Source organism: Nanorana parkeri, unplaced genomic scaffold, assembly GCF_000935625.1.
Source record: "Nanorana parkeri isolate BGI_ZX_2015 unplaced genomic scaffold, ASM93562v1 scaffold15, whole genome shotgun sequence".
In the NCBI taxonomy this organism is placed as follows: domain Eukaryota; kingdom Metazoa; phylum Chordata; class Amphibia; order Anura; family Dicroglossidae; genus Nanorana; species Nanorana parkeri.
The window spans coordinates 1,148,487-1,171,518 of NW_017306283.1; the positions used below are offsets into that span (position 1 = coordinate 1,148,487).

The 23,032-nt window shown below is 48.3% G+C and overlaps 1 protein-coding gene across 1 annotated transcript in view; it reads right to left on the minus strand.

The window, feature by feature from the left end:
• The window catches only part of LOC108788514 (protein crumbs homolog 2-like), a 57,283-nt gene that overhangs the window by 9,508 nt on the left and 24,743 nt on the right, over positions 1–23,032 (minus strand). Inside the window, exons 7-12 of the mRNA XM_018558288.1 lie at positions 17,734–18,687; positions 16,203–16,762; positions 12,489–12,654; positions 10,293–11,145; positions 8,756–8,872; positions 6,649–6,769 (exon numbers count right to left, since the gene is read on the minus strand). Coding sequence (XP_018413790.1) covers positions 6,649–6,769; positions 8,756–8,872; positions 10,293–11,145; positions 12,489–12,654; positions 16,203–16,762; positions 17,734–18,687 — 2,771 coding nt within the window. The remainder of the gene's footprint in view (positions 1–6,648; positions 6,770–8,755; positions 8,873–10,292; positions 11,146–12,488; positions 12,655–16,202; positions 16,763–17,733; positions 18,688–23,032) is intronic.

The following is a 23,032-nucleotide window of genomic DNA, read 5'->3' on the forward strand; positions in this document are numbered from 1 at the left end:
AAGTGAGCGAACGCCGGTATGTGTTCTCTCACCTCCCGATCTACTGAGCCGACCTGTGACAGTCTCATTGTCACAGGTCGGCTAGAACTATGAGGTGAGAGAAAAGCACCCCCCTCATAGTTCTCCTTTAAATCATTGGAAGCAAAAGCTAAATCACTCTTCACCCGTCATGCAGCCACTTCCTACACAGTAGTGACTTTTTGGTGAATTTGGGCTGCCTCGGCCAGGATAAGGTCCAGTGGCCCTCATGTAGGCAAGCTCACTAGAAGTTGGGGTGTACGGTGAGTAACTTTTTCTTCTGTTTTATTTATCTATTTTTATTTTTTGCTCTAGAGCGTGGTGGATGGAGGAAATTTACGAGGAGGAGAGACGATGAGCTTTGCCCTTGATTTAATCAAAACGCTTTGTTGACTGTTTTAGACAGTGGGAGCCTCAGGTGAGTGCATAGTCACAGGGGGGACGTTTGTTTGGATACACGGAGGAGCACTATGTTTTGGAACATGGAGTGACTTTTTGACACGGGCTTATTATATTTGCACTTCATTTGACCTGGGAGAAGGTCTGATAACCGACAGAAGCTTTCACACTTTCACGATTAAAGGAGAACTGTGAGGGGGGGGGGGGTGCTTTTCACTCATCCTCATAGTTCTAGCCGACCTGTGACAATGAGACTGTCACAGGTCGGCTCAGTAGATCAGAAGTGAGCGAACACATAGCGGCGTTCGCTCACCTCTCGATCCTGTCACGGCTCTCTGCCGTGACAGGGGAGGGGCTGGATTCCCCCCTCCCCGCTCCGATACGCCAGCGCTGACTGGCGGAACGGACCGGCGGAGGGTACAAGCTACATCTAGATAGGCAGAGCCAGCTGTCACTCACGCAGCTGGGCGGATCCAGACATAATTGTCGGGATCCGCTTCAGCTGCGGCGTCTCAGTATACCGCGAGCTGTAGCTCCCTATATACTGAGCCTAGGGTGACGGGAGGACGCTAGTTTGTGTCCTCCCGTTACCCTGAGGGAACTATGGGGGAAAACACTGACACCATAGTTCTCCTTTAAGGATTGGACTTTCAAGCAATTGTTTTGATATTTTCTTCACTATTAGCAATTTCATTATCTATTTATATCACTGATTCATAGAAATTGATTCACATTAATTTTATGTTAGGTTGGACACTATATTCTTCACGATTTTTTATATATACCGTATTTTTCTTTTTTTTTTCCCGCTACTTTTTTCCCCCAAAAGGAGGGGGAAATGTGCCTGCGTCTTATGGAGCGAATACCTATTGCCCGACGCCCGGGATATGCAGTTTCGGGCGCCGGGCAAATAGTCTTTTTGTACATTCAGCCCTGCTCCTGATAAGCAGAGCTAAATGTACAGTGGGAGCCGCTGCTCGTTTAATACAAGTGATCTAATCAGATCACTTGTATGAAATCGAGCGGCGGCAGCGATCTTTCCCCCCCCTCCCCTCTGTGGTTTTTGGGGTTCCCCACTCCTCTGGGGGACCGTGACCACGGAATAGGAGCTCACCATAGAGCCCCTAGAGCAGACAAAGAATGTCGTTCTTCATCTGCTCTGTGGGATTACTGAGACCGTGGCGCTGTCATCACAGCGCCACCTGTCTCAGCGGTCACTGAACTGCAGCTTCCGTCACAGAATCCCTGCGTCCTATAGACCGGAGCGCCTTATAGAGCGCAAGTGGCCAGTATACCGTAAGTGGCCAGATTATTATGACCACCCCATCAGTACTTGGTTGGGCCGCCTGGTGACTCCACGAGATGATGAAAGGTGATGCGAGGAATCTGACACGGCACTGTGGCCCTTCTGTTGTCTTGTACCAGTCTTGCCCCTCCCCCGTTCTGCCCTAACATTGACTAGTCGCTGACGGCCACAATTCGCACGCTCACACCCAGATTTTCGGCTGACAGTCCGGTCTTTAAACACTTTAACAATGAGCCGCTCCTGAACATGTAACGGATTCTGCTGTTTTGCTGATACTCGCTCCATGGCTCCGAGCGCCAACAATCATCCCGCGTTCAAAGGCTGTTACATCGCGTTGTTTCCCCGAATCTTCCCAATCACTTCTACTGTCGTGGTAACCAACCCGCTTCCCTATTTATAATGGTCTGGCCCTCTAGCAACTTCAGCGCCAAATTATAGCTAATTTGCCTACAAACGTCAGGTGGTCATAATAATCCGGCCACTCAGTGTATATAATAATCCGGCCCCTCAGTGTATATAATAATCCGGCCACTCGGTGTATATAATAATCCGGCCACTCAGTGTATATAATAATCTGGCCACTCAGTGTATATAATAATCTGGCCACTCAGTGTATATAATAATCCGGCCACTCAGCGTATATAATAATCCGGCCACTCGGTGTATATAATAATCCGGCCACTCAGTGTATTTATTCCAATGTATTTATTCATTGATTTATTTAGCACATCACTAGGGGGTTTCTAGCGCTGTATTATGTTATCGGTGAGTGACTGGGGCATGACAGCCTTTGCGCAGCAGCTTTTTACCTCTTGGTGTCATTCAGTCCCATTAGCGCAGATTAATTTATTATTAATGTGACCAGGTGAATGCAATTCTAGAACTGATAGGACAGCTACGTGCTATGCAGCCTTCCAGAGTCATGCAACGCTCCTATTAACGGTCTAGAAACCAGACCTGAGCAGGAACTAACACTAGATTACACCAAAGGTAAATGAAAATCGATGAATATGACAGACGGGGAAGAAAACAAAAAATGCTCAATAATGAAGATGAGAAATCCCTTAGCCTTTCTTATAGGGAGTCAGGACTACAAATGAAGCAGATCTTAGATTTCGTGTGCCAGGTCCGCTTTCACGCCACCAATGGAGGAAGAGTCCAAAGAGGGAGGGAGGTGGGAGGGTCAACGATTATGCAAAGCACTGTAGCATTATTTTCTTCTATGGTGAAAGGGAAGCATTGACAACCTGACAAACATTTTTCCAAGAAGTCGTAATATTTCTTTGTAAGATAACAAGTGCTTGTAACAACTGTAGGCACTCGTTCCCTCTATACGGCCATCCGTGGGCTAATTTCACACCAGACATTCACATGTTAATGTGTATTTATGCATATATGTGAGGGACCCCATTCAATGTAATTGATTGAGAAGGCAGAAAAGCTTATCAAAAATCCAGATATTTTTTTCAGTGTCTAACTGCTCAGCATAATGGCCATTACAGTGGCATTGGCACTGGCAATGGTAATGTTCAACAGTGGCAATGGGAATGCTCAACAGTGGCAATGGGAATGCTCAACAGTGGCAATGGGAATGCTCAACAGTGGCAATGGGAATGCTCAACACTGGCAATGGGAATGCTCAACAGTGGCAATGCACAACCGTGGCAATGGTAATGCTCAACAATGGCAATGCTCAACACTGGCAATGGTAATGCTCAACAATGGCATTGGCACTGGCAATGGCAATGTTCAACACTGGCAATGGGAATGCTCAACAGTGGCAATGGGAATGCTCAGCAGTGGCAATGGTAATGCTCAATACTTGCAATGGTAATGTTCAACAGTGGCAATGGGAATGCTCAACAGTGGCAATGGGAATGCTCAACAGTGGCAATGGGAATGCTCAACAGTGGCAATGGGAATGCTCAACACTGGCAATGGGAATGCTCAACAGTGGCAATGCACAACCGTGGCAATGGTAATGCTCAACAATGGCAATGCTCAACACTGGCAATGGTAATGCTCAACAATGGCATTGGCACTGGCAATGGCAATGTTCAACACTGGCAATGGGAATGCTCAACAGTGGCAATGGGAATGCTCAGCAGTGGCAATGGTAATGCTCAATACTTGCAATGGTAATGTTCAACAGTGGCAATGGTAATGCTCAACAGTGGCAATGGTGATGCTCAACACTGGCAATGGTAATGCTCAACAGTAGCAATGGTAATGCTCAACAGTGGCAATGGTAATGCTCAACAGTGGCAAATGTGATGCTCAACACTGGCAATGGTAATGCTCAACAGTGGCAATGGTGATGCTCAACACTGGTAATGGTAATGCTCAACAGTGGCAATGGCAATGCTCAAAACTGGCAATGGTAATGCTCAACAGTGGCAATGGTAATGCTCAACAGTGGCAATGGTAATGCTCAACAGTGGCAATGGTGATGCTCAACACTGGCAATGCTAATGCTCAACACTGACAATGCTAATGCTCAACAGTGGCAATGCTAATGCGCAACCGTGGCAATGGTAATGCTCAGCAGTGGCAATGGTAATGTTCAACAGTGGCAATGGTAATGCTCAACACTGGCAATGGTGATGCTCAACAGTGGCAATGGTAATGCTCAACACTGGCAATGCTAATGCTCAACACTGGCAATGCTAATGCTCAACACTGGCAATGCTAATGCTCAACAGTGGCAATGGTAATGCGCAACCGTGGCAATGGTAATGCTCAACGGTGGCAATGGTAATGCTCAACAGTGGCAATGGCAATGCTCAACAGTGGCAATGGCAATGCTCAACAGTGGCAATGGCAATGCTCAACACTGGCAATGGTAATGCTCAACAGTGGCAATGGTAATGTTCAACAGTGGCAATGGTAATGATAAACAGTGGCAGTGACCCCTACTGAAAATAATGGATTTTGCCACTTATATGCATTGGGTCTGTGTCATCACGGAGTGTCTGGTGCGAACAAACCCTACGTCTGGCCTAAAACATGACATCAAACAAGTACAAATATCTTCACAGATTTTTCAGCTTTATGTCGTCGTAAGAGTCTGGGGATGCTTTATGGCAGAGAACAAAACTCATTTTACAAGGCTCTGACCAATAAAACATATGAAAGCGCGGAAGTCCACAAAGTGCAACGTGGGATCATCCAATACAGTTCAAGAGTGCGATGTAAATAGAAGTAGGATAACAAAAACAAAAAAAACATGCATCAGGAAAGCAGGAAACTGTGGCTGGCCAGTACGTAGAAGAAACGGCATGCAATGTTACATACAGGACATAGAAACATGCATCAGGATAGATCATTCCAGACCAAATCTCATAGTACACAAAGGCATATGTGATGGTTTTGCTCACATCCCCGGGCTTATCCTGTGGACACCGCCACACTGCAAAAATGGTTCAAGAACGGTTTGAGGAACATAACAACAAGTTTGAGGTGTTAACTTGGCCTCCAAATTCTCCAGATCCCAACCCAATCGAGCATCTGTGGGATGTGCTGGAAAAACAAGTCCGATCCATGGAGGCCGATCACCTCACAGCTTACAGAAAGATCTGCTACTGATGGCTTGGTGCCAGATACCACAGCATACCTTCAGAGGTCTAGTTGGAGTCAATGCCTCGATGGGTCAAGAAAAGGGGGACCTACTCAACATTAGGGGCGGTCATCCAGATACTACAGCATACCTTCAGAGGTCTAGTTGGAGTCCATGCCTCGATGGGTCAAGAAAAGGGGGACCTACTCAATATTAGGGGCGATCATCCAGATACTACAGCATACCTCCAGAGGTCTAGTTGGAGTCCATGCCTTGATGGGTCAAGAAAAGGGGGACCTACTCAATATTAGGGGAGGGGGGTCATCCAGATACCACAGCATACCTTCAGAGGTCTAGTTGGAGTCCATGCCTAAATGGGTCATGAAAAGGGGGACATACTCAATATTAAGGGGGGGTCATCCAGATACTACAGCACACCTTCAGAGGTCTAGTTGGAGTCCATGCCTCAATGGGTCATGAAAAGGGGGACATACTCAATATTAAGGGGGGGTCATCCAGATACTACAGCACACCTTCAGAGGTCTAGTGGAGTCCATGCCTGGACGGGTCAAGAAAAGGGGGACCTACTCAATATTAGGCGGGTGGTCATAATGTCATGGCTGATTGGTGTATATCCTTTAACTCGGTGGTGCCTAGCCTTTAGGGCCTATTAATACTGCTGCTGCTGATTCATTCTTATTCCCATATTCACTGAGCAACCTTCGGCGGAGTGCATAAAGTATAAAACATGCAACAGGCTGCGTTGCTCACACTGTAAAGAAGTTCAGGCAATCTTTGGACTGCCCCCTGAAGTTATAATCCCAGTAACAGGTGACCGCGGCGGAATATTTAGTAGCCAGGAAATGTCACGAGACACCTGAATCCAATGATTTGGAGGGGCGTCCCAATACTTTTGGCAATATAGTGTATATTGAAACCAGTGGATAAAATAATATAAATAGACCATTAACCTGAAACTCCATACATTGGTTTTTACTTATTGGACCATAAATTGATCTTTTTTTTTTTAAGGCATCTCTTGTAACAAAAGTCAGAATGTTGGGAGGAGTTGTAGTCTCTTTAAAGGCATATTTGTTATAGATCCAGCCGTGTACCGATTGTTTGGAGACAGTTACACACGACGAGATCGATACTTTGTTACACAGAAACATGCAAACAGATTGTTAACAGTCGCTTTACAAGCATGCAGGTCCCTGACAAAAGCAACAGCAATGAAAGAACGCAGGTTGCAGAGTGCGGGAACTGAGACGGCCTTCTGGGTTAACATGCGTTTGTGTGTGTGATGAGCGGGGTGTTGTAAATTTTGGACACGGTGGGGTGTCATGCTTGAACGTACGGGACGGCTTACCTCGCAGCGGACCCCGCTAAAGCTTGCGTTGCAGATGCATTTGAAATTGTTGACAGAGTCCTGGCAGGATCCGCCGTTAAGACACGGGTTCGGCGCGCAGTCGTCGATGTTAATTTCACACCTGGGTGGCCGTAAACATAATACAGTCAATTCTTCAAACGTAACAATTCAAAAACATTGTATCCAAACAACAACAAAAACAAAACGATGAGAGTGATACATTGTAGCTTTCCAGGCCTTTGATGGTGGTGTCTACATTGGTTTTCACTGTTTCAAGGCCAAGAGCATTTTCAGCAAGTACAGAAAAGGCCTGTCGCGCCTGCCGGAAAGGGCGTGTCCTCGTCACTTCCCATGAGCTCAAAAGAAAGCAACGAAGAACTTCTCTATGACTAGGCCTGTGATTGGGCGAAACGTTTTAGAGGGCGGGACACTAAGCATCAATGAAACTATTCCAGTGTCTACAATAGTTGTCACTGTTTCAGTCCAAGGGCATTTGCAGCAAGTACAGAAAAGGCCTGTTCAGCCTGCCGGAAATGACGTGTCCTTGTCACTTCCCTCAAGAACCAAAGGCCTTCTCTGAGACTAAGCCTGTGATTGGACAAAACGCTTTAGAGGGCGGGACACTGAGCATCAATAAACCATTCCAGTGTCTACATTGCATTTCACTTTTTTAGGACATTTTCAGCAAGTACAGAAAAGGCCGGTTGAGCCTGCCGGAAATGGCGCGTCCTCGTCACTTCCCATGAGCTCAAAAGCAACGAAGAACTTCTCTACGACTAAGCCTGTGATTGGGTGAAATGCTTTAGAGGGGGCTGACCTTGAGCGAGGCACTGAGCATCAATAAAACTATTCCAGTGTCTACAATAGTTTTCACTTTTTCAGGCCAAGGACATTTTCAGCAACTACAGAAAAGGCCTGTCGAGCCTGCCGGCAATAACGTGTCCTTGTCACTTCCCTCGAGCTCAAAAGGAAGCACCAAAGAACATCTCTATGACTGGGCCTGTGATTGGCCGAAACGCGTTCAAGGGGCTGAGCTTGGGCGGGGCACTAGGCATCAATGAAACCATTCCAGTGTCTACAGTAGATTTAACTTTTTCAGGCCAAGGACATTTTCAGCAAGTACAGAAAAGGCCCGTCGAGCCTGCCGCAAAGGGCGTGTCCTCGTCACTTCCTTAGAGCACCAAAGAACATCTCTACGACTAAGCCTGTGATTGGGTGAAATGCTTTAGAGGGGGCTGACCTTGAGCGAGGCACTGACCATCAATAAAACTATTCCAGTGTCTACAATAGTTGTCACTGTTTCAGGCCAAGGACATTTTTAGCAAGTACAGAAAAGGCCTGTCGAAAACAGCTCTACAACTAAGCCTATGATTGGCCGAAACGCGTTCGACAAGCTGACCTTGGGCGGGGCACTAGGCATCAATGAAACTATTCCAGTGTCTACATTGGATTTCACCTTTTTCAGGCTAAAGACATTTTAGTACAGAAAAGGCCGGTTCAGGCTGCCGCAAAGGGCGTGTCCTCGTCACTTCCCTCAAGCTCAAAGAGAAGCAACGAAAAACTTCTCTATGACTAGGCCTGTGATTGGGCGAAACGTTTTAGAGGGCGGGACACTAAGCATCAATGAAACTATTCCAGTGTCTGCATTAGAGTTCACCATTTTCAGGCCAAAGACATTTTCAGCAAGTACAGAAAAGGCCGGGTTCAGCCTGCCGGAAATGACGTGTCCTTTATTTTATAAAAAATGAATAAATAAATAAAAAGAAATATAAAAAAAATAAAAAAGTTTATAAAAAAGAAATAAAAATTAAAATTAAATATTTGAAAAAATTAAACTACAAAACATTTTCGGTTTTCGGCCTGACAATTTTTTTTTGTTTCGTCTCGGTTTCTTAAAATTTCCATTTCGGTGCACCTCTGGCTTTAAGGCAACGAAAGTTAAGTATTTATTTTTAGTGAGAAGACACATTTGCATTGAAGTTCTCCTACAGGACACAGGAAGCACAAGAAGAACCCTCAACAAGTTGGGTTGGCGTTTCTCTACTGACCAGAGGACAACAATACACACAAAATTCCACACAAACCCCCATTTTTTTTTTTTTTTTACCTTTTGCCCTTGAAGCCCGGTATGCAGGTGCAGTTGGCTCCCCAGATTCCCCCTTTACATTTGCCTCCATTAAGACATGTTACATTGATACCGCACCTCTCCGGGGGGTAAGGCCACCTGATGGGAAAGCAGTTTACATGTAAGAGCATTGTATGTGGTGCAAAAAGACAACATGGCTCACTTGTATACAACACGTGTGATAGAGTAGACATGCTTAGTGTCACGATTAGGGCACTGGAGCACCAGAAAGTGTAAACTTCTGGTCTTGCGGAGTAGTATATTGCGACTGAATTAGGAATGGGCAGGAATACGGGTCTCTGAAGATGCAGGGGCAGTGTGACCGCACAACAAACGCAGGTGTGCCAGAGTCGCAGGATCTAAGGAGCCGCCTGGTCTTCAGCAGAGCCACCGATGGTGTGGATGTTGAGCTGAGGGGCGGCTCCCAGGTGGCGGCTCTCTGACACACCCGTGCAGGCACAGAGCAGCAGTGAGCGGTCTTTATTACAGGAGGGGGCGGAGACAAGACCAGTCACCCTGCACAAGGAGAGAGAGCAGCAGTGAGCGGTCTTTATTACAGGAGGGGGCGGAGACAAGACCAGTCACCCTGCACAAGGAGAGAGAGCAGCAGTGAGCGGTCTTTATTACAGGAGGGGGCGGAGACAAGACCAGTCACCCTGCACAAGGAGAGAGAGCAGCAGTGAGCGGTCTTTATTACAGGAGGGGGCGGAGACAAGACCAGTCACCCTGCACAAGGACAGAGAGCAGCAGTGAGCGGTCTTTATTACAGGAGGGGGCGGAGACAAGACCAGTCACCCTGCACAAGGACAGAGAGCAGCAGTGAGCGGTCTTTATTACAGGAGGGGGCGGAGACAAGACCAGTCACCCTGCACAAGGACAGAGAGCAGCAGTGAGCGGTCTTTATTACAGGAGGGGGCGGAGACAAGACCAGTCACCCTGCACAAGGACAGAGAGCAGCAGTGAGCAGTCTTTATTACAGGAGGGGGCGGAGACAAGACCAGTCACCCTGCACAAGGACAGAGAGCAGCAGTGAGCAGTCTTTATTACAGGAGGGGGCGGAGACAAGACCAGTCACCCTGCACAAGGACAGAGAGCAGCAGTGAGCAGTCTTTATTATAGGAGGGGGCGGAGACAAGACCAGTCACCCTGCACAAGGACAGAGAGCAGCAGTGACCGGTCTTTATTACAGGAGGGGGCGGAGACAAGACAAGTCACACTGCACAAGGACATAGAGCAGCAGTGAGCAGTCTTTATTACAGGAGGGGGCGGAGACAAGACCAGTCACCCTGCACAAGGACAGAGAGCAGCAGTGACCGGTCTTTATTACAGGAGGGGGCGGAGACAAGACAAGTCACACTGCACAAGGACATAGAGCAGCAGTGAGCAGTCTTTATTACAGGGAGCTCCAAGTTTCTGGGCAACTGGACAGATCTGGAAGAAATACACAAAACTCAGCTAGATACATGGAGGAATACACATGACTCTTGTATTTACAATGGCAATCAGAATTAATACTCACTGGCAGTAATCTCCTGCATAGGTAGTTGGGCATTGGCAGGTGTAGTTATTCAAGCCATCTAAGCACGTCCCTCTGTTCAAACACCGATGATGCTGACAGTCATCCACGTTGGTGTCACAGTTCCTGCCGGTGTACCCAGGGAAACAGTCACATCGATAATTGGCCTCCAGGTCTATACATAAGCCGTGAGCACAAGGCTGGGATTTGCAGTCATCGATGTTCACTTCACAGCGCGGTCCTTCCCATCCTTCCGCACATGCGCAGCTGAACGAGTTAAAGTCATCCTGACACTTTCCGCCATGCAGGCACTGAGCCCCGGAGCAAACATCAGCTCCTCTACAACCCAATGTCAGGGGATCGGGGCTTTGCCTAATGAAGGGCTGAAGAAACAACCGGTCCGCAAACGGAATGTAAAAACGTCCTATAGAGACTTGTCCGAGGCATCCGGTGTAGTTCTCGGCCAGTACAATGGGCGTGCCTTCAGTCAGGAAGCTCAGACTACCAGCGCTTCCTAACAGGGTCATCGATTCGTTATTATCAAAGCCTATTGTCCATTGAGGAGGCACCTGCGTGGGGTACTTCATCTTTACCAGAACCCTGTGCCATAAAGCATCGGAGACCATTATTTCACCCTTATAACTTACTCGCTCCACGCTGTTCCCGCTCTGTATAGAGACATGCAGGCGGCCCTCATGAATGATGATGGAAATATGGTCCAGATCCTTGGAGGCCCGCAACAGAACCGCATTCCTGTCTCTGGTTCTAAAATCCACTGATGTAAGATTTATCTCTGATGAAATGTTGGAAGTGAAGACCACCGAGTTCTGTTCTTCAAAGGTTGCGTTGACAAGGCCTGCAAATACAACATGAATAACATCAGGGGACCTCAGTGTGTATCTCATCAGGGCCGCACAGGGCGCCACGGCAACGGGGGCACCAGGCGGCCGACACAGCTCGAATGGCCGAGCGGTAAGGGGGAGAGAGAAGCACTTACTTGAACAAAGGGATCGGCATGACAACATGACACTTTTTTTTATAGACTCTATTTTAGTTTGACATTTATCGTTTACCATTTGTTGTTTTATTTAATAAGAATACTTATATTGTGCCGACAAGTTTAATCCCTTTGAATAAAAGTTTTATTTTTTTTATCATACTTTTTAATGTGTTTCTTTGGGGCTTAAAAAAATGGGGGTCTTTAAATGGTGCGGATATTGAGAGCTGGGCGGGACACCGGATGGAGGTATCATGCTTAGCCTAAAGCTCATCACTAGCAAACCCCCCAGTAACCTGCACCACCAGCACACGCCCTACCACGACCCCACGGCTGGTGTCCCACCCCGCTCCTGGCAACCAGGAGCTCCGCTGGTCACTGAGGGGTGTGGTCTCTGAGGGGTGTGGTCACTGAGGGGCGCTGTAAAGCTTTCTCGCACAGGGCGCCTAAAGGCCTAAGGCCGGCCCTGTATCTCATGCACAGTATCGATCAGCGGTAAGCAACCTCAGCACTCCAGCTGTGCTGAAACCACAAATCCCATCACGGGAGTCATGCCTGCGGCTACCAGAGTCTTGTAACGCCTCGTGGGACTTGTATTTCACAACAGCTGGAGTACCAAGGTTGCCTTCTCCCGGTATAGATTATTGCATTAAAGGAGAACTATGATGGGGGTGCTTTTCACTCACCTCATAGTTCTAGCCGACCTGTGACAATGAGACTGTCACAGGTCGGCTCAGTAGATCGGGAGGTGAGCGAACACATACCGGCGTTCGCTCACCTCTCGATCCTGTCATGGCTCTGTGCCGTGACAGGGGAGGGGCTGGATTCCCCCCCGCTCCGATCCGCCAGCGCTGACTGGCGGAACGGACGGGTGAGGGGGCGGGTACAGCTGGCTCTGCCTCTAGATAGGCAGAGCCAGCTGTCAGTCACGCAGCTGGGTGGATCCCGGCACAATTGTCGGGATCCGCTTCAGCTGCGGCGTCTCAGTATATAGGGAGCTACAGCTCGCGGTATACTGAGCCTAGGGTGATGGGAGGACGCTAGTTTGTGTCCTCCCGTTACCCTAAGGGAGAACTATGGGGAAAAGCCTGAACCCCATAGTTCTCCTTTAAAAATCTGCATAGGCTATTGCATAAGAAACAAAGAATAACATACTACAAGGATGATTGATACAACTTAAAACTATAGCGAATGGTCCATACATGTGTATGCTCCAGGGATGTCTCGACACGTGGAATCCGCTGGGCATGGTCTACGAAGACACCACACGGGCTCTTCACATGTCGCCCCGGTAAAGTTGGCTGAACAGGTGCAGGTGAATTCATTCCAAGTCACAGCACAAGTGCCGTCATTCTTGCAAGGGCCAGGCTGGAAAAATATAAACATGTTGAGTAATATACAACATACACTGACAACAGAGAAATGGAAGCTGAAAAGACAACACAATGGGCACAAGACGCGTGTATATAATATTACTTTGGAGTTGAGTGAGATTAATCTTATACAATAGCCTAAAGGATAACATGGAAAATATTAAAGGAGAACTATGACATGAGTGATTTCCACTCACCTCATAGTTCTAAGCCGACCTGTGACAATGAGACTGTCACAGGTCGGCTCAGTAGATCGGGAGGTGAGCGAACACATACCGGCGTCCTCTCACCTCTCGATCCTGTCACGGCTCTCTGCCGTGACAGGGGAGGGGCTGGATTCCCCCCTCCCCGCTCCGATCTGCCAGCGCTGACTGGCGGAACGGACGGGGGAGGGGGCGGGTACAGCTGGCTCTGCCTCTAGATAGGCAGAGCCAGCTGTCACTCACGCAGCTGGGCGGATCCCGTCATCTAAGTCGGGATCCGCTCCAGGTGCGGCATCTCAGTATACCGCGAGCTGAAGCTCCCTATATACTGAGCTTAGGGTAACGGGAGGACGCTAGTTTGTGTCCTCCCGTTACCCCAAGGAGAACTATGGGGAAAAACACTGACCCCATAGTTCTCCTTTAACAACCCCTTACAAAGCCATCCACAACTCGGCCACCCGGCTATATCTCCAACCTTGTCTCAAAGTATCACCCTAACCGTCCCCTCCGCTCTTCAAAAGACCTCCTGCTTTCCAGCTCCCTCGTCAACTCCTCCCATGCTCGCCTCCAGGACTTCACTAGAGTCTCCCCCCATCCTGTGGAACTCTTTACCCCAACCTGTCCGTCTATCTCCCACACTGACTGCCTTTAGGCGAACCCTTAAGACTCATCTCTTCAGGGAAGCCAATCCCACCTCAACCTGACCACTCAACCATTCATCCCCACACAGCTACCTCCTCATGTATCACTGGCCCCTCCCTTTTAGATTGTAAGCCCTCAGGGGCAGGGCCCTCCTTACCATCTTGTCTTGATTTGTATTGTGATTGTAATGTCTTCCTTATATTGTACATCGCTGCGCAAACTGTTGGCGCTCTATAAACCCTGTATAATTATAATAATAATATACAACTATATTTTAGACACATTTGGGTTCCTATCTCCTGTACATCCAAAAGATCCAGGACCCGGACACACAGTCATGTGAAAAATGATATGCACCCCAAGGAAATTGCTGACTCAACACATTTGAACAGGCAAACATTAGGTCTTTATTCAAACAGTGTGTAGCCTCTGCCACCATCACTGGAGTGGCTGCTAGAAGTTTAGGTTTGCTAGTCCTGTAATCAGCTGATTTGTATTTGGTTATTATCTGGTTAATTCCAGGCGTTCTGCTGTTGACTGCACCTGCGTGGGTGGGGTGCGACCCAGCTACAGATTGGGGGAGCCAATAGAGGAACATCATGAGTGTCTGTGCTCCACCGGCCAATCACTAGGAGTTTTCATGGCCAGTGGTACCACCATGCTGGTGGAGTGTATAAATAAATAAACTTGCCATGTGCTTAGTCAGGCAGTCAGCTTGGCCTGGGAGATGTACAATGATGAACAAACTGACTAGGCCTTAAAGGAGAACTATGAGGGGGGAGGGGTGCTTTTCACTCACCTCATAGTTCTAGCCGACCTGTGACAATGAGACTGTCACAGGTCGACTCAGTAGATCGGGAGGTGAGCGAACACATACCGGGTTCACTCACCTCTCGATCCTGTCACGGCTCTCTGCCGTGACAGGGGGAGGGGCTGGATTCCCCTCTCCGATCTGCCAGCGCTGACTGGCGGAACGGACGGGGGCGGGTACAGCTGGCTCTGCCTCTAGATAGGCAGAGCCAGCTGTCACTCACGCAGCTGGGCGGATCCCGTCATCTAAGTCGGGATCCGCTCCGGCTGCGGCGTCTCAGTATACCGCGAGCTGTAGCTCTCTATATACTGAGCTTAGGGTGACGGGAGGACGCTAGTTTGTGTCCTCCCGTTACCCTAAGGAGAACTATGGGGAAAAACACTGACCCCATAGTTCTCCTTTAAGCCTGGAGGAGGCCACAGGTGGACTCAGTTGGGGTCTAGAATTATCTGGGAGGAGAACCAGAGAAGCCCCATGACTGCTGGAGGTACCAGGAGCTGATGAACCTCAGGAACAAGTCTGGTGTCTCTCTCAGGGAAGATCTCATGCACATCTCCATTCCGCTGTTGCTCTATTACCCAGAGTCAGCCTGTTCTCCTAATAATTCTGCACTGAGGAAGACTGAGTGGATTGGTGAGTCTGGAGTCTGTTCTATTTTCGGATGTCTGAAGCTGCTCTCCCAGTTAAGCTGTTCTAAAATAAAGCATTTAAAAAGGCACTTAAAGTGACTGGCGCCCAATTTGTCAATCACATGTCCCTCAACTGGCTAAGGATCTGCCCTTGAGAGTGAAACGTCAGCCCTCCCTACCCTTTGGGGTCCACCTCAGGCTGACTACTAACTATGCCATGACCTGGATAAAGGAGAACCTTCACAGGCATATCAATGAGATATCAGACCTTGAAGTCCATCTATAGGCATAACTTTTGGTTTTTGATGGATTTTCTATATTTTGCATAGAGTGGGGAAGGGTTAGACAATCTGTCAAGTTGTAATTGTTGTCCCGCTGGGGAGATTCACCCCTCTCTTTGTACTGGTGACCATTGCCACCGAGAAAGAAAGTCAGGGGGGAAATGCAACATTTTAAAGTTGTCCTCAATGCAAGAGATGTCCAAAGGCGACACCTGTTCTGGGGACAACTGTCTAGGAAGGCAATTTCCCCCACTTTGGGAGATTTCCTCAAATTTTCTGTTGCATCTCTGAGATATAAAGCAAAGAAATATTTTGCCAATGGTACACAGCAAAAAAATAACTCGGCAGGGGTTTTAACTAGGGATGGACCGATACTAGTATCGGTATCGGTGCAGATACCGAGTATTTGGGTGAGTACTCAAACTCCCCCAAATGCTCCGATACCTTCACCGATACCGGAACTTCCAGTTAAAGGAAGATTTTCTCTGACCAGCAGTGCCATAAAGGAACATGGAGCTAGCTTACCAAAGGAAACTGGGTGGCGAGTAATGACCCGCCTCCCGGATGCCTGATTGGCCGGGCCGAACAGCTGGCTCCTTGCAGATTGGCTGAGAAGCCGGCTTCCTGGCCAAGCAGCATGGAGCCGACCGAAAAGCTGGCTCCTTGCTGATTGGCTGAGAAGCCGGCTTTCCAGCCAATCAGCATGGAGCCAGCTTCCTGGCCAATCAGGAAGCCGGCAGGAGGGTCATTACTCGCAGCCCGGCATCCTGATTGTCCGGGAAGCTGGCCAAACCACATGGGAGCCGGCTTCTCGTGCAATCAGGAAGCCGGGTGACACCTGCCGCCCAGCTTCCTGATTGCCCGTGAAGCCAGCTCCATGCCGACGGAAGCACCGGTATCGGTGCATGCCTAGTTTTAACCCTTCCTTACTTGTTATTGCATACACATCAATGTATCTATAATACAACAATACTCACTTTGCATGTATCATCGGACAGACAATCCTTTGTAACATTACTAATGGAGCCATTATAGAAGGCAACGTCTTCTTCATCATCCATTGGGAAAAACTCCAGATGATTGTTATTGATTCGCATATCTTGCAAACATCCTTTGAAATATCCCCCCCACCGATCAATATTCCCACTTGGGGGCATTCCTCCGACAAGAACCGTGTCTCCTGCTGCCAGAGATAGGGGCGGCAGCTGGCCCGGATCTTCCATGCTGTTCACACCATTGACCGAGACAAGACCTTCTTTAACAGATATATTGATCTTGTGTTTCTTGCCATTACTAACATATTCACTGAAAGACACCGTTTTCGCTGAGGCGACCGTAACGTGAATACGTCCAGAATTCAGGTAGACTGTAAAGACTGTACGGGCGGTGCTGCCATTACCGATCTGCAGCAGAAGGCCGTCTGGTTTGAGAGTCCTGACGAAAGCCGACACATTAAATGAATTTCCGATGTCCTGGGCGACTTCAAAGCTGGCGTAGCTTGGCACCATCTCGTGGAAGAAAGTAGCAGATGTATATTCTATTGGAAGGTAGAAAGAAACATCTTATTATCTTGATCAGGAAGAGATCAAAAAGAAATGTTCACAAGGATGAAATGTTTTTTATTACATGCGGTAAGGGAGGTATGAGGTAAGGGAATCACAGATGAATGTTAATAGAGATGGAATATGGTTACAAGAACATGGGGCAGACGGGCGGAATTGCATTAGCATATATAAAGTGGAACTAAACTCAACAAGTTAAAGTGATATTAAAGCCACATTTTTTTTTTCATTTCGCCTTTAAGGAGACCGTCCTTTGCTGGAGGTTGTTGTGTTTTTTTTTTTTGCAAAGCACTTCTTTCCTCGTTTTCTAGTGTGCCCCTGCCATGCACTTCCCCCCACCCCCTGCACGGGTCCACCATCGTTCTAATGGAGGCACCCGTGCGCACTCGTCCCCGCAGTGGCTGTGTGGGCCCATAGACACACACAGCCCCGTGGCAGGCCACGCCCCTTCCTTCTTTGATTGATGGCAGAAGGAGCCTATGGCTCCTCTGCCATCAGTATCCTCCCCCGCAACCCGGAAGTTCGGGGTACGGAGGATCGCTTTGGGACCGGCAGCGGGGACGAGCTGAGAGGTAAGTGTGGGGGAGACTGGGGTAAAAAAAAAGGTCCTGGGCTGTTTTTACCCTAATGCAGTGAATGCATTAAGGTAAAAAACGCCCCCAGACCTTAATACTACTTTAAGCAGCCGCATGAGCACTGTGGGTGGACAGTGAGCCGATCGCGATCTACCAGTGTTAGCTTTGCGATCAACTGGTAGATCGCGATCGATCCAATAGGCACCCCTGTCCTAGATTGTTCACTTTTCCTGCCTTCTCCAAACTCTTCACCCTTTTGTGAATAACCCTCATAGTCCTCACAAAAACATTGACAGCAACATACTTTATTTTTCCGATTCTCAAAGGTCTTACTATACAATAGTGGCTATAAAGACAAATAATTTGCTTACCTTGCAAACAGGATGGACCAGTGTATGGCCTGACACAGTCACATTTATATCTGGTCCACAGGTCGACGCACGGTGACTCATGACGACATGGGTTGGGGTCGCACAAATCCGTTTTATTGCATCCAAGCTCCATATCAAAAGAGCTTCCTTGTGTTATATTCTGAGGTAGCAAGGTCTTGAAGTCAATGGTGACGTCTTGCATACAACCAGTGAAGTTTGTTCTGCTTGCCGTGTTGTTCAGCAGTGAGCCAAGGGTAAGCCCACCAATGTACACAGAAGCGAATGACTCAGGAAGTCGAGAATCACGGTCGTCACCAGCGGCCCGAGTTCTGGAACAAGAACCGTTACTACAACCATCGTGCTGAAGGATCAGGTCTAGAGATGAGTTCAGGCTAACCCGGGCTTTGTGCCAACGGCCGTCGTCAACTCGGTGCTCATCGATGACAAGGCGGGAGGAAAAATTATGGTTCTGAAATAAAACTTGCAGCAATCCGTTATAAAGCTCCAGAATTAGGAAGCTATCTCCATCACCCCGATAAAAGAGAACCATGGTCGGTAAAGTTGTCCTAAAACTTATGGTCATGTGAGCGCTGTCTCCTTGAAGGCTCCTCTTGCTTCTGTTTGCAACATTCAGATCGTAAAAAATATACCCGCTGGATGTGAATGAAAATGTGGTGGGAGTGGAACAGTGGTCCCCATGAAACCCCGGCTGACATTTGCAGGCATAACTATGGATCTCCAGCTGGTATGTTGGGATGCACGTGGCATCATTTTGGCACCTGTGATTCAAGCATCCCACCAGCACCACAGAGCAGTTTTTACCTCCCCATGTAATACCGTCAAGCCCTGGCTGTTGGCATGTACAGGCATAGTCAGCAACTCCATCCAGGCAAGTGGCTCCATTCTGGCACGGGTTATTTTCACATTCGTCGACATTTACAGCACATAAGACACCTAAACAAAACAAAAAAATATATAAAATTACTTAAAATAAATAACAAAAAAAATAAAAACTCTCTCTTTTTGACAGTTGCTTTGCAAAAATGAAATACCGTACCCAGGGGCCCCATAGCAAAATTTTGTATGGGGCCCCGTGATTGCTAGTTATGCCACTTGCAGAGCCCACCTGAGAGTGACCTTGCAAAGCCCACCATAGACTCTCTATAGTGGGCTCTGCAGGGTCTCAGATGTGCTGCACACCTTTTACCTTTCAGGGTTGTCCGCCTCCGTGGTCACCGGGCCCCGCCTCCTTCTATCGACGGCCCCTGCCTCCTCTTACATCACTGGCCCCACCTGCTCTTAGGTCGCTGGCCAGTGATGTAAGAGGAGGCGGGGTTGCTCTAAGGCGGGCCCCCGGCCTCCTCTTTCACTGCGAACGCCGGTGTAACCGGCCTCTTCTGCCGCTGCTGCTGGCTGCCACTGGCACAGCCGCTGTGGAGCTGTGTCACATGGCAGCCCACACGGCATCAGAGGGATGCCCTGGCCGGGCCCCATAGCGGTCGCCTGGGTCGCTAAGGCGATTGTTACGCCACTGACCGTACCTCTAATGATTGTTGTCTCATATCTGGCTGCTGCTGCATTCTTTGACACTCTTAGGGGTCTACTCATAATTATTATTATTATACAGGATTTATATAGTGCCAACAGTGTGTGCAGCGCTGTACAATATAAGGAAATCATTACAATCACAATACAATTCAAGACAAGATGGTAAGGAGGGCCCTGCCCCTGAGGGCTTACAATCTAAAAGGGGAGGGGCCAGTGATACATGAGGAGGTAGCTGTGTGGGGATGAATTGTTCTAGAATGTGATTGTTCAGTGGTTAGGTTGAGGTGGGATCGGCTTCCCTGAAGAGATGAGTCTTGAGGCATCGCCTAAAGGAAGTCAGAGTGGGAGATAGACGGACAGGTTGGGTTAGAGAGTTCCATAGGATGGGAGAGACTCTAGTGAAGTCCTGGAGGCGAGCACGCTGTACAATATAAGGAAATCATTACAATCACAATACAATTCAAGACAAGATGGTAAGGAGGGCCCTGCCCCTGAGGGCTTACAATCTAAAAGGGGAGGGGCCAGTGATACATGAGGAGGTAGCTGTGTGGGGATGAATTGTTCTAGAATGTGATTGTTCAGTGGTTAGGTTGAGGTGGGATCGGCTTCCCTGAAGAGATGAGTCTTGAGGCATCGCCTAAAGGAAGTCAGAGTGGGAGATAGACGGACAGGTTGGGTTAGAGAGTTCCATAGGATGGGAGAGACTCTAGTGAAGTCCTGGAGGCGAGCATGGGAGGAGTTGACGAGGGAGCCGGAAAGCAGGAGGTCTTATGAAGAGCGGAGGGGACCGTTAGGGTGATACTTTGAGACCAGGTTTGAGATAATCATAATCCATTTTCATGTCTGTTTGCCCTGTGAACATCTTTAAATGTTTGTTCTCTGCGGATATATTCCAAAATGTATGTTCTTTAGTGATTTTATTACAGGTTGGCAGGTAGGGGGGCGTGTTAAAGAACCTGGTCTTGGGGCAGCAGAGAGGGTAAATCCGGCCCTGCTTACGGTCATGAAGTGTAAACGCTGAATATCCCTCTTTGAAACCTACAGTCACCACTCATAGCGGGTACACTTGCTCTTCACCTCAGCCATTCATAGAATGTCTTGTATTCTTTTCTCTGAATGTGAATGTCCTGTGATTGGACAAGGGGAGGGGAGCGGATGAATGTAGTCAGTCACAATGGAGGAAGCAAGAGGACAAACCATTTGCCTCCATACATATTTGAAGAGCGGAACAGACTGGAACCTCTTTCTGGTTTCCACCACCACCTTTGTTCTTGCTGAGGAGACCCCGTTCAATTTCATAGCCCAATGGCAGAGGTCGTCGGGACAGGAAGTAAAAACAAATCTACATAATAGGGACACTGGCAGAGAAAGGAGCCAGAATGTGGTCTACTGCCTTTCCCTCTTTAAAAATACCCGATTTTTAGGGGGTTAATAAAAAATGCTGAGAGAAGGGACTCATAATCCTATTTAGCTATGATGCCACCAGCATGAGGTGGGATTATACATAGCTTAGGTCAGGGCTGGATGAATCCCAGCAGCCAGGTCTCCAAGGTTCCTTAAAAAGTACAGCCGGCACCTAACTTTTGAGGTCCTCTCTAGTCTAGTTGTTGTTGTCAAGGGAGCTGGCACCTAAAAAAAATCCCACTGGCTCCGAAATTGGACAGACTGGCGCCTGGATTCTATATTAAATTGTCCACCCCTGGCTTAGGTGTTTTAGAGACAATGTATACCTGGAAGTGATGTAATTGAGTTAGCATCTACCACGTGCATGACCTTATCCCATTGGAACTAACTAATGAATGGCATTCCTGCCACTAGATGGAGCCAAGCAGCGTTTCCTAAACTTCTTGACTCCATCTAGTGGTGAGCATGCTGTGTGAATGGCTTTCGGCCAGTGTATGGCTGGGTGGATAGTTTATAAATCTTCCCCTTATGACTGGTATGCAAGATACAGTCTAATTCTCCATGCCTGTATCCCATGGTGCTGTGCCAGCAATGGGTCATCCATAAGGCCACCTAAGCTGGAGCCTATGGCCCGGTGGATGTTCAAGGGGCCCAGCTCCAACCTTCAGATGATAGCACAATTGGTCAGAGCCTCCCTTATCAGACGTATTTGTAAGCAGTTGGTGTCTGATGGGGCCATGCCAGTATGGACATTGCGAATAGGGAAGCCTATCGTAATCCTTATCGGTGTCAATGGAAGGGACTTGGGAAGCCAAAGCCTCTACCATGCGTAGAGCCCAATTCTGCCTTCATCTGTTTCCATGCTCCCCAATAAAGAGACACTGTCACCATTGTCACCTTGTCCATGCAGGGCAATGACAATATCAGTGTCCCTGCCAAGGGGACCCCCTTTTACGCACCTTACATGGATTCCCACAGTCATATGACCCTTTCTGAGCCAACAATTGGCTGCTAAGCTTGAGAAATGAAGGCCACATGCTCCTCCTTACCGGGTGCCGGGAAGCGTCATCGTCTTTGGCAAAACAAGGAGTACACGAGTATAACGGAATCAGAGGGCCCCTTTGCAGAGACATCGCCAATTCACTGTGCTTGGGCAAGGTGACATTGCCTCTTTAAGCAACACTCACCACCTGATCTGCCAAAAAAACGTGTCCTTACATCAACAGCTTCAGGTGCTTTATCACCGTCTGCCATTGTGCTAGCCAGTTCGGCCCCTAGTCTAGGCCTGGCCTTTCCCTATTGCCCCAATTTAGGTCCCACCAGGGCTATGACGTCCGGGTTCCTATGTTGTATCCTGCAGTATGCAACCCAACAAGGGATCTGTACTGGGCCCCATGCTGTTTAACCTATTCATTAAAGATATTGTGGAGGGGGTAAACAGCCATGTTTCAGTGTTTGCTGACGATACCAAAATCGGGAGGGTAATAGACAATGAATCAGACACTATAACATTACAGGAGGATCTGGATAAAATAGGCAGAGGGGCAACCACATGGCAGATGAGGTTTAATGTAGATAAATGTAAGGTTGTGCACTTTGGGGTTAAAAATAAGAAAGCGGATTACACACTAATGGGAGCTCCGCTGGGGTAGTACGAAAGGGAAACGGATTTGGGGGTCATTGTAGACCACAGGCTGAAGAATAATAGCTTGCAGTCAGGGGCGTAACTAGAAATCACAGGGCCCATAGCAAAATTTTGTATGGGGCCCTGTGATTTCTAGTTATGCCCACCTGATAACCCAAACAGCCCACCTAAGGGTGACCCTGCAGAGCCCACCATAGACTCTCTATGGTGGGCTCTGCAGGGTCTCAGGCGGGCAGTACCCGCCCCTCGATCGCCGGGCCCCGCCTCCTCGATCACTGCCAATCTGGAAAGAGTCCAGAGGAGGGCGACCAAACTCATAAAGGGGATGGAGGACCAGAGCTACGAGACAAGGCTACTAAATCTAAACATGTTCTCATTGGAAGTAAGGAGATTAAGGGGGGGACATGATTTTCATGTATAAAATGTTTACCGGGGATAGTAGCATTAGGAGGAAACTTTTTACAATGAACTCCATGACGAGGGTTTCTTCTCAGTTAGATCAGTCAGGGTCTGGAACTCGCTGCCACATGCTGTGATTTCGGCTGAGAGTGTGGAATCATTCAAGAGGCGATTGGACGATTTCCTCCGGGACCGTAATATACAGGGGTACAAGCAGGCCCGGCGCTACCGCAAGGCAAGCGGACGCCTGAGGGCGCTGCAGGGTGAGGGCGGAAAAAACGGGGCATTTTGACAAGTACTTGT